This window comes from Dendropsophus ebraccatus, chromosome 3 (assembly GCF_027789765.1).
Source record: "Dendropsophus ebraccatus isolate aDenEbr1 chromosome 3, aDenEbr1.pat, whole genome shotgun sequence".
NCBI classification, from domain to species: Eukaryota; Metazoa; Chordata; class Amphibia; order Anura; family Hylidae; genus Dendropsophus; species Dendropsophus ebraccatus.
In genome coordinates, this window is record NC_091456.1 from 41,864,561 (window position 1) to 41,882,574 (window position 18,014).

Genomic DNA, 18,014 nt, shown 5'->3' on the forward strand with positions numbered 1-18,014 from the left:
TATTACCCCCTTATAGATGCCTCCCCTGTACCCCCTTATAGATGGCTCCCCCTGTATCCCCCCTTATAGATGGCTCCCCCCTGTATTACCCCCTTATAGATGCCTCCCCTGTACCCCCTTATAGATGGCTCCCCCTGTATCCCCCCTTATAGATTGCTCCCCCTGTATTACCCCCTTATAGATGCCTCCCCTGTATTACCCCCTTATAGATGGCTCCCCCCTGTATTACCCCCTTATAGATGGCTCCCCCTGTATCCCTCCCTTATAGATGGCTGCCCCTGTATTCCCCCCATATGGATGGCTCCCCCTGTACCCCCCCCCTTTGGATGGCTCCCCCCCCCCCCCGTATTCCACCCTTGTAGATGGCTCCCCCCTGTATTCCCCCCTTATAGATGGTTCCCCCTGTATTCCCTCCCTTATAGATGGCTCCCCCCTGTATTCCCCCTTATAAATGGCTCCCCCCTGTATTCCCCCCTTATAGATGTCTCCCCCCTGTATTCCCTCCCTTATAAATGGCTCCCCCCCTGTATTCCCCCTTATAGATGGCTCTCCCCCTGTATTCCCCCCTTATAGATGGCTCCCCCCCTGTATTCCCCCTTATAGATGGCTCTCCCCCTGTATTCCCCCCTTATAGATGGCTCCCCCCCTGTATTCCCCCCTTATAGATGGCTCCCCCTGTATTCCCCCTTATAGATGGCTCCCCCGTATTCCCCCCTTATAAATAGCTCCCCCCTGCACAGCAGATAAAAACAAACAAACACACAACTCACCTAACAAGCTCTCCCCCGTCGCTGCTGTCTTCTCTTCTTCTGCCCCTGGCTGATGCGTCCCTCCCTGGGGGATTCCCGGGCAGTGCACACATCCGGAAGCTCAGTGTGTGCCCGGACCGGGACTTCCGGTACAGGAAGTCCCAGCGCCGCGCACTGAGGTTCCTGATGCGTGCACTCCCTGGGAATCCCCCAGGGAGCGACGCATCAGCCGGGGGCCGGATTTCCTCTTGCGACCTCAAGCAAGACAGTGCTTGCGGTCGCAAGAGAGAGAGAAGGGAAAGGGGGGGGGGCGGGGTGTGTGCGCCGATGCGGAGCGCAGCCTCTTGTGGCTGGAGGCATAATACTGCGCCTCCGGCCACAAGAATGATTGACACAGCCAGGAGCCAATGGCTCCTGATGCTGTGTCAATCAAATACTGACCCAGTAGGAACTGTATGCGCTCATTAGGAGTGTGAGCACATACAGTTCCAACCAGTTCTTCCGCCACCAGCAGGGGCCGGCCTGACAGCTGGGGCCCACTGGGGACAGACAGCATCACTCAATGGCTGTCTGGGGGCCCCAGCTGCCGGTCACCGAGTGGGGGAGGGGCCACCGGAGGATCCTCCGGTCCTCCGGTGGTCCAGTCCGACACTGTTCGGCACGTTCGCTCATCTCTAGTGCAGATTTACTACAGGTGGAACCTTATTTTTTGTTGGACTGTGGTGTTGGTGGTAAAGCTGCATTTAAAGGGGTTATCCAGCGCTACAAAAACATGGCCACTTTTCCCCCTACAGTTGTCTCCAGTTCAGGTGCGGTTTGCAATTAAGCTCCATTTACTTCAATGGAACTGAGTTTCAAAACCCCACCCAAACTGGAGACAACAGTAGGGGGAAAGTGGCCATGTTTTTGTAGCGCTAGATAACCCCTTTAATCTTTTGCTGCTGTGTTGGTTTAATACAGGTGAAGAAATATTTATTGCTGCACTGGTGTTGGTTTACTACAGATGTAATCGTTTTTATTGTCACAGCACCATGGTGCTGGTTTAGCATTGCTAGGTGATATTAGTGGTATTTGATGCTGTGCAGTGTTTGTTAGTGAAGCCCCAGCATCAACATAGATTGCCTGGGGAGGCACAGGTACAAAAACTTTGAGAAGCCCTGTTTTATATCATATAGCCATACTGTTTACTATTAACATTTGCCACTTGATGGCAGTATAAAACTAAGGATGTACTACACTGTAAACATTACACTGTTTACCGGACCAGCCAAAACTATTGTAAGGGTATTATTAAAGTACCACAATCTCTATTAATGCAGGGCGCTATTAAAGGGAATCTGTCACTAGGTTTATGGTGCCTTAAATGAGGGCAGCATAAACTAGTGACAGAAATGCTGAACAGATGGGTGTATTACTTACATATTTTTGTTTAGCCGTTCTCCTAATATACAGGAGAATAGGATTGTTGCTACACCCCTCCCCCCACCCTACAGATGCTAATTGACAGTTGCTGACCATACACAGCATGGATAGATAACTGCCAATCAACAGCTGGTGGGCGGAGTTTTATGCCTCTCATGAATATTGAGGACTACTGGGCTCATGCACATAATGGAGAGGACTGCTTATTATTCACAATGTTCAGGAGGATATATCTCTGGATCTGCTGCACAGAACAATGTAAGTGATACATCATTCTATTCAGCGTCTCTGTTACTATTTTATGCTACCCTGAGATAGGACAACATAAACCTTCTAACAGAGTCTCTTTAAGTCCCTAAATAAGGGCCCTATTCCACCGGACGATTATCGTTTGCATATTTGTTAACGATTAACGATCTCAAACGACCGCTATTGCGAAAGACCTGAAAACGTTTACTCATTCCCATGGAACGATAATCGTTACTTATGATTGTATTTGCGATAGTTTTTTCTTTGCTATTTCTGTGAATAGGCATATAGAAACCAATGTTTTTTTTTATAATGGAAGTCAATGCAAAAACAGAACAAAATGGATGCCCACAAATGCATCTGTATCAGTGTAAACCCAGCCTAATCCCTATATCCCCACAAACTAGTTTTTAGTATATTTTCTTAACACTCTTGCAGCTTAGGATATAAGTACTATACAGTATCACACTGTCTGGCCTATTGTACGTGCTCAACCACAGTCTTCAACAATCTGTATATCTTCTAGCAGAAATATTAGAAAATGTTGTAATGACAATCTATCATACTTGACCACACTGTCTCATTGTCTGGTCTGTGTCAAGGTGCATTTTTTTGCAGATGTGGTAGGTATATCTACAGTGACTGAATGTCAACCTGCCTGGGATATACATATATCTATCCTAAGATAATAGGAAATACTAAAAGGGCAGACTAGATGGACCCAGTGGTCTTTTTCTGCCGACAATCTTCCATGTTTCTATGTTTCAATAAATGATGCCTCAAATAGCCCCATAGACAAAAAACTCAAGGTGTTACAAGAATGATAATAGAGCAATTTTAAACAGTCCCACTGCCAGTGCACCAAAACATGTCATTGGCATATGGAATAACCTACAGATATCCTGAAAATGGACCTGAGGATCAAGATAAGCTAATTACCTTCATCCTCAGCGCCCCATGCACGATAAGGACACAGTGGATTTTAGCCTTGTGGACACGGCCAATTCTCTTTTTTTTCCTCCTAGTCTTCTAACAGACATTTTATTTTTATTTTTTTTTCTAGAAAATTGTACTTGGTAATGTTTCCTTTCAATTTACCATAAAATGTATGCCAAAACCACAAACATATTATTTGTGGGGGGGAAATAAGAAAAAAAAATGCAATTTCAGTAGGAGGGAGTCTGTTTTTACGCAGTGCACTTTACGGTAAACCTGCCATGTTATCTTTATCCTGTAGGTCACATGAAATACAACCAGACCCATATTTACATCACTTTTCTAACATTTTAGATTTAGAACTTTCACAAATAAATTTATGCTTAAAATTGCCTTATTGGCATTTTTTGTGCCATGATCTCTAGTTTTTATTGGTATCCTATTGGTGTCGATAGGAATTTTAATCGCTTTTTATAAATGTTTTCTTTTATAATTTATTATTTTTTCAATATTTTATTAATTTGTTTATATTTCATTAATTATTTATTAATATATAATTTACGGAAAAAAAAATAGGCAACCCTTCTGCTTTCTTCCATACCAATACTTATTTACATATTATTTCAATTTTGGAAAAGGAGGTGATATTGGTCATTGAATTGATCGGTAAGATCGTCACTCTGCTACTAGAGTCTGCTTGAGGCAGATTGTAAGAGAAGATCACTGGTCGGGCCTCCTGCTGTTCTGGAAACCAATCAGCACCCGACAGTTACAATCTTGCAATAAGTATTCATCAATATATTATCAGTGTTAAGGTTGGAAAAAATTGACCGTTGAACTCCCCAGCAGTTTATTGCTTTATGCAGTCATTAACAATTGGAGGAGACTGTCACTACAAAGATATGTAAAGTATATATTTAACCCGGTTGACCACGGTTGATTTGGTGTTACATGGCTGACATTGCTTTTACAAGTAACTCAGGATCTACAGCTCATTAAAACTGAATATTCTATGCACATATTCTGAATACATCATTAAAGGGGTTATCCAACACTACAAAAACATGGCCACTTGTCTTCAGATTGGGTGGGGTTTCAAACTCAGTTCCATTGAAGTAAATGGAGCTTAATTGCAAACTGCACCTGAACTGGAGACAAGAGAGGGTAAAATGGCCAAAAAAGGACATTGTGTGGTCGCAGCCTGAGGATAGGTTCACACTTTGTAAAAATAACAGCCGTCTTTCATAATAACAGCCGCCATTGAGTATATAACGATCACAATGATATTCACAATGACGGCCATTGTAATGAAAGATGGATGTGATTTTTTTTTACATAGCGTGGTCCTAGCCTGAATGTGTTATTCCACCTCGCACCCCCCATACAAAAAAATCATAAAGGCCAAAAATTATGGTGAAAAAAACTTCCAACATGTTTGCACTTTTTTTTTCCGTTTCTAGTAAACATATTTTTATTTAGCAATAGTGATAACACACACACTTTTACACAAAATTATGGTTTAATTCAAATTGTCTTGATGCCGACAGATGTAAAATTCTGTACTGAATTTACACAATGTACAACTTGTCTACTTACAGAAAATATATGGGTATGGTTGTGTTAATTTTATTTAAGCATGTCTGGGCTATGTTCACAATAAAATAAAAAAAATGAAAATAATATTCATTATTACCAAACTGTAATGTGAATGGAATACATTGGAATTACAAGTCAATTGAATGATGGCCGTTGTTTTGAGTATCAAATAACGGAAAGAAGAGAACATCAAGTGAACATAGCCCTAAGCTGCATTTCACCACATGCTAAATAACCAGGACCTTGTTGCATGGAAATGGTACACAGCTAGTAATCGCCCTGACTTATCATCATGCTGCTTTATGCATATCATTCTCTTAAAGCGACTTTCCTTAAAGGATCTCTCCTTAAAGCGACTCTGTACCCACAATCTGCCCCCCCCAAACTGCTTGTACCTTCGGATAGCTGCTTTTAATCCAAGATCTGTTCTGGGGTCCGTTCGGCAGGTGATGCAGTTATTGTCCTAAAAAACAACTTTGAAACTTGAAGCCCTGTGTAAAACGGCCGTGGCCTAGATTGTGTATGCATTAGGCTGGCACACCCTCTCCGTCCCTCCTCCCCACCCTCTTCATCATAAGGAATGCCTCTCAAACATTTTCTCCTGTCTGAACATTACACAGGTGCCTTATTGATCCAGCCAACACAGCTGATGAATAGGAGACAATCTGGCTTTAAAGCGACTCAGTACCCACAATCTGACCCCCAAACCACTTTTACCTTCGGATAACTGTTTTAATCCAAGATCTGTCCTGGGGTCCGTTCGGCAGGTGATGCAGTTATTGTCCTTAAACTTGCAGCCCTGTGCCAAATGACCGTGGCCTATAATATCTGTGCCCTAATATTGCACGACCGCTCCGTCCCTCCTCCCCACCCTCTTCATCATTAGGAATGCTCCAGGCAGATTGTCTCCTATTCATCAGCTGTGTCAGCACGGCACATGGGCTTGATCGTTAAGACACCTGTGCAATATTCAGACAGGAGAAAAATTTCTAGGGGCATTCCTAATGATGAAAAGGGTGGGGAGGAGGGACGGAGGGGTGGTGCAAAGTTAGGGCACAGATACTCTAAGCCCTGGCCGTTGGGCACGGGGCTGCCAGTTTAAAAGTTGTTTTTTACAACAATAACTGCATCACCTGCCGAAAGGACACCAGGACAGATCTTAGATTAAAAGCAGCTATCTGAAGGTACAAGCGGTTAGGAGGGGGCAGATTGTGGGTACAGAGTCGCTTTAAGATGAATCAATATCCCTTGGAACCCAGATTATTTTCAGAAATAAATAGTCTTGTAAATAGATGGGCACACACTCTTCCTACCAACAATTTCGTTATAACTGCATAAAGCAAAACCCTATTCAGTATGATGGTATGAGCCAGATTTGAAGAGTATCACAAAAAAGTATTTTCATGTAGTGTTTAGAAGTGTCACTTCTTCTTACTCCCCCTTGTAATCCTTGGATCTGGATGCCATCTGCAGACTGTTACTGAGGGTACCCCCCCCCCCCCCGGGGGGTGTCTGCCACAATAGGAGTCCCTCCTATTTCTTACATGTATTCTGTTCACTCTTTACGTGATCATTTTATATTAGAGATGAACGTACTCCGAATTGCTGTTTTCGGCATATGTACAGTAACACTTGGTTTGTGGTATACAATAGATATCATTGGTCTATTAGTTCTACTCCTCTTTTGTGTGGCTGTATACATCTCTCTGGTAAATCTTTTTTTTGGAGAATAGAGACCCTTTCTGTTCATTCTTGTGTGGGTTCATGTAGTTTGCCCTGCTCCGATGACTGTTTTCGGTTCCTCTGCTGGAATACTTGGGAAACTTTTCTTAAACTTCCGGCCTCAGAACCAGTGGCTTCAAAGAGTTTGGCCATGAATCCCACCCCAGCACTTCTAATGAAGTTACCGCCAGCAAAAACATAGAGAATGGGATTAACGCTACTACTGAGAAATATAAGGGCTGTGGTATTGGGTCTGGCAAAGCGTGCGGCTTTTCTCAGTCTTTCTGAAGATGATAGTTCTCCAGCAACCTGAATGATATTTACAGCATGATATGGAATCCAGAATAGTGCAAAGGTTACAATGATCATGATGACAAGCCGGCTCGTCTTATGTTTGGTCTGAAATTTGACAGTACGTAACCTTAGTCCGATGTAGCCGTAGCAAAAGACTATGATTGTAAAAGGTATAACAAATCCCACCATAGTTTCAAGCATATACTGAAAGACTATGTGCTGAAAACCTCCATTTACTGGAGCTGCAATGGTGACACAATGGTCTACTCCACCTTTTGTTATTACTGTACGGTAAACTGGCATAGGAATCGCGATCAAGAATGCTAGAGCCCATACCGAAAGAGCTATAATACGGGCAGCCATTTTTGTTCTGATTTTCTGAGACACATAGGGTTTAGCGACCGCTAGGAAGCGGTCCATGCTCATGAAGGTGATTAGGAATATACTGGCGTACATACTTAAACAACCAATGTAATGACACATCTTACAGATGATCCCTCCAAATTTCCAGCTACCGGTGGAAAGTAGATGGAGGAAAAATGGTACTGTGAGGATGAGAATGATGTCTGCCATGGCCAGATGTAAGATAAGGATGCAGGTCACTGTGCGTTTCTTCATTCGTGTTAAGATGGTCCAAATGACAAATGCATTTCCTGGGAATCCAATGATGAAGGCGATTGAGAGAGTCGCAATTCCAAGACTGGCCGATGATTTAGAAAATGTAGCGGAACTGGAATTGGTAAATGCAGTGGAAGCTGTGATTGTAAAACCGGTTGTCTGTTCTGTCATAGTGAACTGCCAAGAGAAAGAAAGAAAAAGATTAAACTTTAACATTTTTAGTACTACTGTTACTTCCTTTTGCACAGGCAGAGATGAACATACCAAATCTGGGACCCAGGGGCTCATCAGGCAAAAAGGCCCATTGCTACTTCAACCCCTTCTCACAAAATCACACATCACAATTAGAGATGAGCGAACCTGGAGCATGCTCGAGTCCATCTGAACCCGAACTTTCGGCATTTGATTAGCGGTGGCTGCTGAAGTTGGATAAAGCCCTAAGGCTATGTGGAAATCATGGATATAGTCATTGGCTGTATCCATGTTTTCCAGACAACCTTAGAGCTTTATCCAAGTTCAGCAGCCCCAGCTAATCAAATGCCGAACGTTCGGGTTCGGATGGACTCAAACCCGAACCCGGTTCGCTCATCTCTAATCACAATATATCATAGAGGTAATCACTTGCTTGGTGTGCATTGTGATTGACAAGTGAGGTGAAACTACATAGGGAAGATTTCCTGTGTGAACTGAGACCGGAACTGAACAGCTCCATAACACAGTGTTGTGAGCTCTCTGGTGGTGTTCTACTACCGGTCACACGCTGAGGTAGTAGTGGTGACGCCACTTCTATGGTGGTTGGTAGTGCAGTGTAGTCTAGCCAGTGATGCCAGTGCTAATTCAGCACACAGGTGTGGTGGTATATCTGCTTTTAATGGTGGCTGGCTATACTGTTCCCCTGAAATGGTTGGTGACCTGCAGGGTTATGATGGGTCCCTTTGGCCCTTGTCACAGTGGTCCGGAGTGGGAAGATGACCCACCCGGACTGTCGGTTACGGCCGCCCAGGGGAGAGGAACTCAAGGAGTGTGTAGCCAGTATGTGTAGGTGCTGGTGCAATGATCACTAAATCCCAATAGAATAAATAAAATGACTTTACAGATAGTCTCTTGCAATACAGGATAGCTTGGCAATAGATAACCTCTATGATACAGACTTGGGTTCACTGAATCTGTGCTGGTAGATACTTTAAGTGCTGAGGTAGAGTAGCAGTGCTTGCGTAGCTTAGTATTGAGCAGTGAAGAGGAGAGTAGAGGAGTTTGTTGGGAGAGCCCTGACCCAGGGTAGTAGTGTGCTCTGCCGGAACTTGAGAGAGACATACTCGTGAGAAGAAAAGAATACTTGTGCCAATGTTTTATCTAAACCACCCTCTGCCCTGCAGTATCGGGGTACCCATCCTAGTTGGGTGACACAAAACACAGACTAAGTTACCTGGGTGAAGCTAAGTGTCTGAGGGTGTCACGGTTTCACCTGCGCTGCGAGATAGAGTATGTAGACCTTTGTAGGGTTGCTTTACTCTATCCGGGTCAGTTCCTCCATTTAACGATATCGCCCAGCACTTTTAACAGAGGTTCATGGTGTGGGCTGGGGGATCTCTGACTTATCCTCCGGTAAAGGTTCAACACTGCATAGTGTCTATAGTTACAGATGGCCTGAACAGAACGCCCGGTCTCTGAAAAGATCTGCAGTAACGGCCGGATGATCTTTCGGGCCACAGAGTTCTGATGCGGGCGCATCCGTGCGCGACTGCATCAGAACACTCCACTGCACGCTATGGAGCGAGCCGCCGGATCCGCCCGCTCCACAGTGTGCACTGACATGGGTTTCAGTGAATAGCGGCCGCAGAAAACCGACATGTCAGTTGTTTGCGGCGTTGCTAGGGATCCCGGCCGGAGCGTATACTATGTGTATACACTCCAGCTGGGATCCCATAGACAGAAAGGTAGCATATATTTTCGTAATAATCACGGCCATTGTATAACAGTAGTGGTTTTATGAAAATATACAATGTCTATGGGAAAAGTCTCTGGGTTCTCAATACACGTGTGTGTCTAACCACTAACACAACTCAGGCCCTGGCTAAGCTCAGCAGGGATGCCTGTTCTGTGTGTGTCCAACTCCTCAGAGAATCAGAAGGAAACTGACACTACAATTCCTCTCCCCAAGTGACTACTTCCTACAGGGTATGTAAGAGTTCCTGTGAGTGGTGGAGAAGAGAGTGTGCATAGAAAGGATAATAGAGATAGGTAGAGAAGAAAGAAGTATTTCCACTGGTCCCCAAAATCACATAATATAAAGAAATAGTAACCCTTGAGTTACTACACCTGTGCAATATATACAAGTTTATACATAAAACGCCAACATCTAGTGGTGAAACTCACAAACACCTTCATCACCACCTTAAGTTTGAGTACTAGGCTTTTGCGACAAGTGCCAGATAAGGAACACCCGTGGTAGGACACCACAATAGGAGCAGCTCCTATAGGAAACTTTACCTCTGGGGTTTCACCTTACTTGTCAATCACAATGGGGGAAATTCACAAAGGTTATGGCCAGGGTGTATGCCAGGGAGAAGGTGCAGATTTACCCCTTCTCCCTGGCGTATGCCTGCCGTATCCCACACTCACCTGATGGGCGGCAGGGGAAGTTTGGGTGGGGGGGGCAAGTCGTGGTCTCCTGCCATGCCTCATGTATCATAATTTATGCCTGGTACTCCGGGGCGCAGGTTCGGATGCCCGGCTGGCAGGATTTGGCCAGGGAAAAGTGGGCGGGGCCTAACTTAACTCATAAAACCCGCCCATATGTTACCTATTTTGTACAATGTAGTTGCTCATTAGGGTCCTTTTACGCAGAGAGATTTATCTGACAGATTTTTGAAGCCAAAGCCAGGAATGGATTTGAGAAGAAGAAATCTCAGTCTTTCCTTTATGACCTGTTCCCTGCTTATAGTCTGTTCCTGGCTTTGGCTTTAAAAATCTGTCAGATATCTGTGCATGTAAAAGGAACCTTAAGGCCCTATTACACCAAGCAATTAATCATTTGTTGTAATAGCTCCCGTGAAAAGGCTGTGATCGGCCGACATGCATGATATCGGCTGATCCTTGTCTTTCAACATGTTGAAAAAACTAGAGCGATAGTGACGGTCTGCTGGCCGACGCACCGTATAGTAGGGGTGGCGGCAGCAGACTGCTGCTATCTCTGATGAACGATCATCCGGAGAGCCCTTCCCCCCCCCCCCGGCAGCTCCCTGTGGCCCCCCGCTCTTACTTTCTCACTGTCGGCACGTGTAATAGTGCCGACAGCAAGTGAGGAACAAGTAGCAAAAGAGCGTTGATCTGACAGATCCACCATTGGCTGAAGCTTTCTGTGACCCCTTCTATCTTTGGTCTCTCGATTTGTGTCTTTGGGTGTTGAGTCCGCACATAACCCGATTAGGTGAACATGTTTTAATCCAGTTTCTAATTTCTAATTCTCTTGCACATGGCACTTTTCCCGTTCTTTTTACTATGAAATAGTTAGTCATTTCATTGTGTGTCTAACTTTGAGGACCTTCGGTTATATGTATCCCTCACTCCTCCATTTGAAAACTGTTCCTATGCTTAATGATCAGCTGGCCAGTCAAGATTATTAATTTTTATTGTGATTGTGGCTTAAAGGTTTTTTCAGGAATTTCTAAAAAAATGTCTACTTGCTGGAACCAGCCTGATTTAAAAAAAAAAAAAATATATATATATATATATAAATATAAAATATAGTCACCTGTAACTCTGTTGCTGTGGCTCCAGTCTCCCTTATCAGGCATGTCGTAATGATTTTATCCAGGATAAGAAAAAGCAGAACTACTTTCAATACATGATGTTCTGCAGCAGGCCCCGCAGGGGACACTGGATTTATGAGCTATTTTTTTTTTTTGCCAGTACTAGGCAGTATACAAATTTCAGAAAGTTCTGAGAAAACCACTTTAACCTCTTAACGACACAGAACGTGCATGCTTGTCCAGATGTCGTTAAAAGTGTATAGAGCGTGCTCACAACATGGTGCCAGAAAGTGGCAGAGATTTGTAATTAACTTTTATTAAAAAAAATATAAGTTTTTTCAGTACTTATCAGTTGCTGTGTGTCCTGCAGAAATTGATGTATTATTTCCAGTCTGGAGAGCAGGAGAGGTTTTCTATGGGGATTTGCTGCTGCTCTCAACAGTTCCTGTTACGGACAGAGGTGGCAGCAGAGAGCATTGTGTCAGACTGGAAAGAATACATCACTTCCTGCAGGACATATAACAGCTGATAAGTACTGGAAGATTGAAGATTTTTTTTTAATAGTAAGTAAAATACAAATCTCTGGTACTTTTTAACACCAGTTTATACGAAACATTTTTTTTCCACTGGAGTACCCCTTTAAGGGGTTAAAGTGGTTATTCCACATAACTGAAAAAAAAATAAAAAAAAATAAAGGAGACTCTGGACTAATATAGAGCGGGTCTCACTTTTTGTGGGAAAGCACCAGTGTGATCACTTCACCATGAAGCAAGAGTGTTTTCCAGAATGTCTTACACACTGGCTCTTACACTCCCTAGTTACCATAGCTCATTTCTCCTGTCTCCCTCTAATGAGCTGTATAGAAAATTGTGCAGCTCCATGTACAGCTCCAGATACTTCACCAATACATAGTGCTATGGTATATCATTTCTCTTCTCCACTGTCCCCACCAATTCATCGTTTTTATTTAGTGTGTGTGCTTCATATACTTCCTATATGCACTTCTGTAAGTCTGTATTTATATCTCTGTCCCTGTGTTTCCACCCCTAGGTAGCTGCATCTCTGCCCATGTGTTTTGTTCCCTGTATAAGAGTCAAAATCGATTCTAAGAAAGTGTGGCGACCGCCATGAAGCCACCTCCATCCAGCTACAGAGTGGCTATTCATTCCTGTTGGGGTGAGGAGCCCAGTCCAGAGGATCCATCACCATCATACTGGGAGGCAACGAGAAACATGGACACTAATGTACAGTAAGTGACTCTCCATACAGCCAGGATGCAGCAGTTACAATAAGCTCTGAAACTGCAACAGTCCGACTGAGGCAGTCAGGCTTTTCTGAGCCCCCTCCAAGAATCCTTAGTGGCAGGGGCGTAACTAGAAATGTCTGGGCCCCATAGCAAACTTTTGATTGCCCCCCCCCCCCCCGACTGACCACTAAAAGTGAAGTCATAACATAGCTCTTCTCAGGAGTGCTTGCAGTTAAAGGGACATTTGCAAAACCCAGGAGACCAGCAGGGCCCGGTGCTGCAAATGATGACGGCTCAGGGGACCCAGTGTATTGCAGGAGCAGGCCATGGGGCCCCCTGATGCGGCGGGCCCCATAGCAGCCGCTATGGCTGCTATAGTGGTAGTTATGCCCCTGCTTAGTGGACAATCCTTATGTGGGCTAGGAAGAGGACAGTCACCATCTCCTGAAACACCACCATCTCCTTCACCTTCTACTACACCTATTCCCTGAGTTTGTGCATAATCTTGAACCCAGTGAGGAGGTGGAGTACACCCCATGTACTCTTGTCTGGGCGAGCCTTTCAATCCTTGCAGCTCCTCCACCTCACACCTCCCTCCTACAAGGTTATCTGTGGTGTCCCACCACGGGTGTTGCTATTGGTTACACCCTTCGTAAAAGTCTGTACTGGGATCTGTGAACCTATGGGAGAATCTTCTATCCTATCATCTCTCACTTTACTTCTTCTTATGCACCCTTCACCCACTCACAGAGCACCTTAGATACGCTGGAGATAGGAAGTCACATTGGTAGAGGAAGTGTGTGAGTCTTTCGTGTTGTACATTGTAGGGGAAGGATGCAAGATAAAAAGCTCCCTACAGTGGTCCTCTCTGGGCCCTGGCCCTCTGCAAGGTCCCCCTACCCTAAAGGGTCAGTCTTAGTCAGGTTCCTGTATAAGTAAGAAGCAAGACAAGACGCAGCTAACAGTTTCTCCTCAGTTTACCCTACACAACACGAAGAAGTGCTAAAACTCTTACAGGAGAAAACCAGTCAGAGATCATCTCAACCCACGCCATGGACTAGAAAAGTCACAGTGCAGGAAAGTATCCACAAAAGCCAAAAGAAGCTAGGAACTGATCCAGATAGAGCAAAGTTGCTAAGAGTCTAGGAACGCTATCTCGAAGCACAGTTGCCAGCAGGAAATCCTCAGCATTCCGCTCATCCCAGGAAACAAGGTCTGGGGCCTTGTGTCACCCTCTAGGACGGGTCCCCCGACAAAATACGGGCACAAGTATTCTCTTCTTCTTCTAAGTATTCTTCTACCTCATCCTCCAACATCCCGGCAGAGCACAGTACTACTTGGGTTGGGATTCTCACCACATCCTCCTCTCTGCTCCTCTGATTCTTTGTATCTCTCAGCACGCAACTTAGTCAGCATGACTGTACTCTTCGCTGTATCCCTATCACAGATCTGGTTGCTCTATTGTCAAGTGTATTATCAAGTGTTTTATCAAAAGATCTATCAAGTGTACCGTACCCTGTCAAGGGAAAGTTGTATGACCTGCTGCAAACAAGTACTTTCAAAGTAAAAACAAGATTATTTATGGTAAAGAGACTCTGTGATTTTTCACCCCACACCAACACAGTGTATACCACATCCTTGGGACATTTCCCCTTTCTGTGGGTTGCAGTGTCGATAGTCCAGGAGGGTCACTGCACCACTGCGGCCCACCGTAATATCAACCCGAGGAACCCCGTAGCAGCACGGCAGGACACTTTCCACAGGGGAACAATGTACAACCGGCCCTTTAAACTAAAAGCAGGTGTGCCCTTCAGTAGTGGATTACAAAAGGGGCTTTTCGGGCGGCAGCCCGGGCCCTGAGCCCCTGGGGGGCCCATGACCACCCAAAAAGACTTATACTTTCAGTGGTGTACTGTCTCCTGGCTACACTTCCGCCATGATTTGTAAAAAGTCACTGTTTTTTTTATGGCAATTTTGCACAAATCAGGACACCATGACATTATCTGTCTTGTACTATGAACACCAGGCTAGTGCTGCCATAGTTACAGTGGGGTGGGGGGTCCCAGGCTTGGTGAACAGCCCGGGGCCTATGGTAAAGTTAATCCGCCCCTGGTGCCATCATACCTGTGTGCCCAACCGGCACTGGCATCATGACATAACATCAGTGGGCCCGGCTGTATCTCGGCCAACCACCATAGAACTGGTGTCACGCCATACCTCCACATTGGGGGTCACCAAATATCTCTTGTACCTACATGGGCGAAGGGACATTTATTTTCCTTGTATGTTATGTAGGCCCAATTGGGCAAAGTTTGGAAACATGCAAAGTTTAAGAAATGTGACCATGTATGTGGCTTTAAAACAGCCCACAGTTATTGGAGATGGGGGGGGCAGTTTTGTTGGGGTTTGTGTGTTAAAACATGCTAATGCCTTCTTTTTAAGGATCATGTTTGGTGACTATTTTATGTGGAGACTCCAATAAACACTACTTGCTATGTGCTAGTGTGGCGATGCCCCGCTGGGAGGTGCGACCGGTCACTTGCCAGATGCTGAAGTGTGACTCCACTGTAGTAGTGGTTGGTCAGGGAATAGCTTAACCAAGTGTTATGTTGTCGTGACGCCAGTGCTGGTTGGGCACACAGGTATGATGGCACATCTGCTTTTAGTTTAGGGAGGCTGGATATATACCCTTTCCCCTGTGGTCAGTGACCTGCCGGGCTATTTGGAGGTCCCTTGTGCGCTTATCACGGTGGTCCTGAGTGGAATTGTGACCCACCCGGACTATCGGTACCGCCACCCACAGAAAGGGGAGATGACCCAAGGAAAGACCAATGGCTGTTTAGGTGCTTAGATAAGAATCACAGAGTTCTGTTACAATAAAAAAACCTCTTCTTTACTGCAGGAATACTTGATACAGTGATTAACAATAGGTTTTTGGCTTGATAATATACCTTGGACTTTAGTAACCAGATCTGTGCTGAGAGCTTGAAAAAAAGTAAAGTCATGTTGACTGAGTTGCGTGCTGAGAGGTAGAAGGAGTTCAGAGAAGAAGAGAGAAGGATGTCGAGAGAGTGCCAACCCAAAGTAGTACTGTGCTTTGCTTAAGAAGTAGAATAGATAGGAATACTTGAAAGTAGAAAGAATACTTGTGCCTGTGTTTTGGCTCTTTTGGTCTTTGCACCACCTGTTGCCCATCAATGTCTGGCGACCTGTCCTAGAGGGTGACACAAGCCCCAGACTTTGTTACTTGGGATGAGCAGAGTGGCCAAGGTTTCCTGGTGACACTCACGCTGCGAGATAGAGTACATAGGCTTCTAGTAACTTTGCTCTATCCGGATTAGCTCCTATTTCTTCAGGATACTGTCCTGCACTTTTAGACTTGTTCATGGCGTGGGCTGGGATTATCCCTGACTTGTCCTCTCTCAGTGTGCGTTTAGCACTGCGTAGATCACAAAGACAGTAACCCTTTAACTGCTACAGCTGGGCAATACTTAGGCATGCAGTACATATACTAGTGACATCTAGTGGTAAAACATAGGTAATACTTCACTACCACTGATACTTTGAAGTACAGGCTTTTGTGAGGGGTGTAAAGACAAGTAACACCCGTGGTGGAATACCACACTAGAGGATCTCTATCTACAAAAAGGCATTTCTTATTCAAAGGACACTATACAGATTTAGGCTATGTTCACAGTACGTAAGTACCGTAGTGATCACAGCTGTTGTTGATCACGGCCTTGATTACTACGGTACTTACATAGTGCTGCTGCTGCGGGAATCCCGGCCTGAGTGTATACACATAGTATACACACCAGCCAGAATCCCTAGCGGCGTCGCAAGAAACTGACATGTCCGTTTTCTTAGCTGCTATTCACTGAATAGTGGCCACAGAAAATCTAAATTCAGCATCAGTAAAGATTAGTACTGCAGTACCGTCCAGGATGATCTTTTCTGAAACGGACTGTGTCATACAGAGTGTGAACATACCCTTAGAGTGCCAGAAGTACCTACCTAAGTGCCTAGAAGTATATCACTAGAAGTCTGCCAATGACATCAATGTAAGATATCTCATAAGAGAAACAAATTTGTTGAAATAAATACACATTTCATTCATTCATTCATTCATTCAAATAGCAAAATCAGGTATATCAATAATGATTTGTTTCTGGTTTTCAAGTAGATTATTTTACTATACTATAAAAGTAAACCAAAAAACAGAAAAGTGGTGCAACTATATTACAAAGAAGTCCGATTATATGTCTGCTAACAATATAACCATTATAATCGTCATCTTTTTTAATTAGCATTAATATGACAAATGATTATGGACATTGTACTTACATTTTCCGTCATTGTGCAGAAGAACTCTGGAGTATCTTGATGTGTATGTGTTTGTTAGCAGATGTGAGAAGACTGCAGACTAATCCCCAGAAGAGTGTAGATGAGATTTTCTGCAGGGTATTTCAACAACATTCTTACAGCAGTATTGTGAATAAAACTTCCTGCTGTCATAGTATACAGTATGACAGTGTCTGATTGCATAAGTAGCATTTACTGTCACTGTAATCCTGCATCCAGTAAGGCCATTTGGAGCATTGGGAGCGTGGCTTCTACCCCGCTCTACTGATAATCAATAGAAGGAGTGTGCAGACTGTTGGCGGATGGACTCTATGGGGGTGGTAGTCATGCCCCCAGTGCTCCAAACGGCCTTACTGGATGCAGGATTACACTTTAAACTACACAGGAATGTTGCAGAGGATTAAGGTAATAGACCAACCTTCATCCTCTGTACCCCATGTGCTATAGGGAGCTAGGTGTAGGTTATATTTGTCTACCCTGCTGATAGATTCCCTTTAAGAAGCTGCATTGGTCGATACCTTTGCTCAAAAGCCGCCTAACCGTTTGCTATATTTAAAGGTATACTGTAGGTAGTTAGTAATAAAAAGAAATACAATAAAATCAACAGTAAGAAACATTTGGCTGATTACAAACTTGGTAATTTATTCCAATAAAGGTTCACACAAATGCTATTATATAAATAGATAGACTGAAAAAATGCATCGTTTATTAACAGATTAAAATTATTCATTGAAAAACTTAAAGGAAATCTGTACCCCCCCCAGCTATAAATGGGGGGGGGGGGGGCAGTTTTCTGAAATTACTACATTACATTTTCCAGAACTCCATAATACATTTGAAATAATGTCATTACCTAATAATTTAACACAGAAATACAACAGCTAAACATGGTAAAAAAGACATTAACCCCTTGTATAATCAGGGGGCTCTTTAAGCCTTTGTAACTAGTCGAAAGCTGAGGTAGAATAAAAGGAAATGAAACAGATGGCAGCTGATAATGGTCATGATCATTACTAGCAGCCGTCTGTGTTACAAGACGGATGCCTACCCTGATATTCTTATGCAGTG

The 18,014-nt window shown here is 44.1% G+C and overlaps 1 protein-coding gene across 1 annotated transcript; it reads right to left on the minus strand.

Annotated features, from left to right (window-relative positions):
- Positions 1-6,184: 6,184 nt before the first annotated feature.
- LOC138787054 (leukotriene B4 receptor 1-like) lies at positions 6,185-16,996 on the minus strand. The gene is made up of 2 exons (XM_069964165.1): positions 16,929-16,996; positions 6,185-7,763 (listed from the first exon to the last, which is right to left on the minus strand). The coding sequence occupies exons 1-2, from the start codon at positions 16,938-16,940 to the stop codon at positions 6,699-6,701; spliced, it is 1,077 nt and encodes a 358-aa protein (XP_069820266.1). The 5' UTR covers positions 16,941-16,996; the 3' UTR covers positions 6,185-6,698.
- Between the last annotated feature and the right edge of the window lie 1,018 nt (positions 16,997-18,014).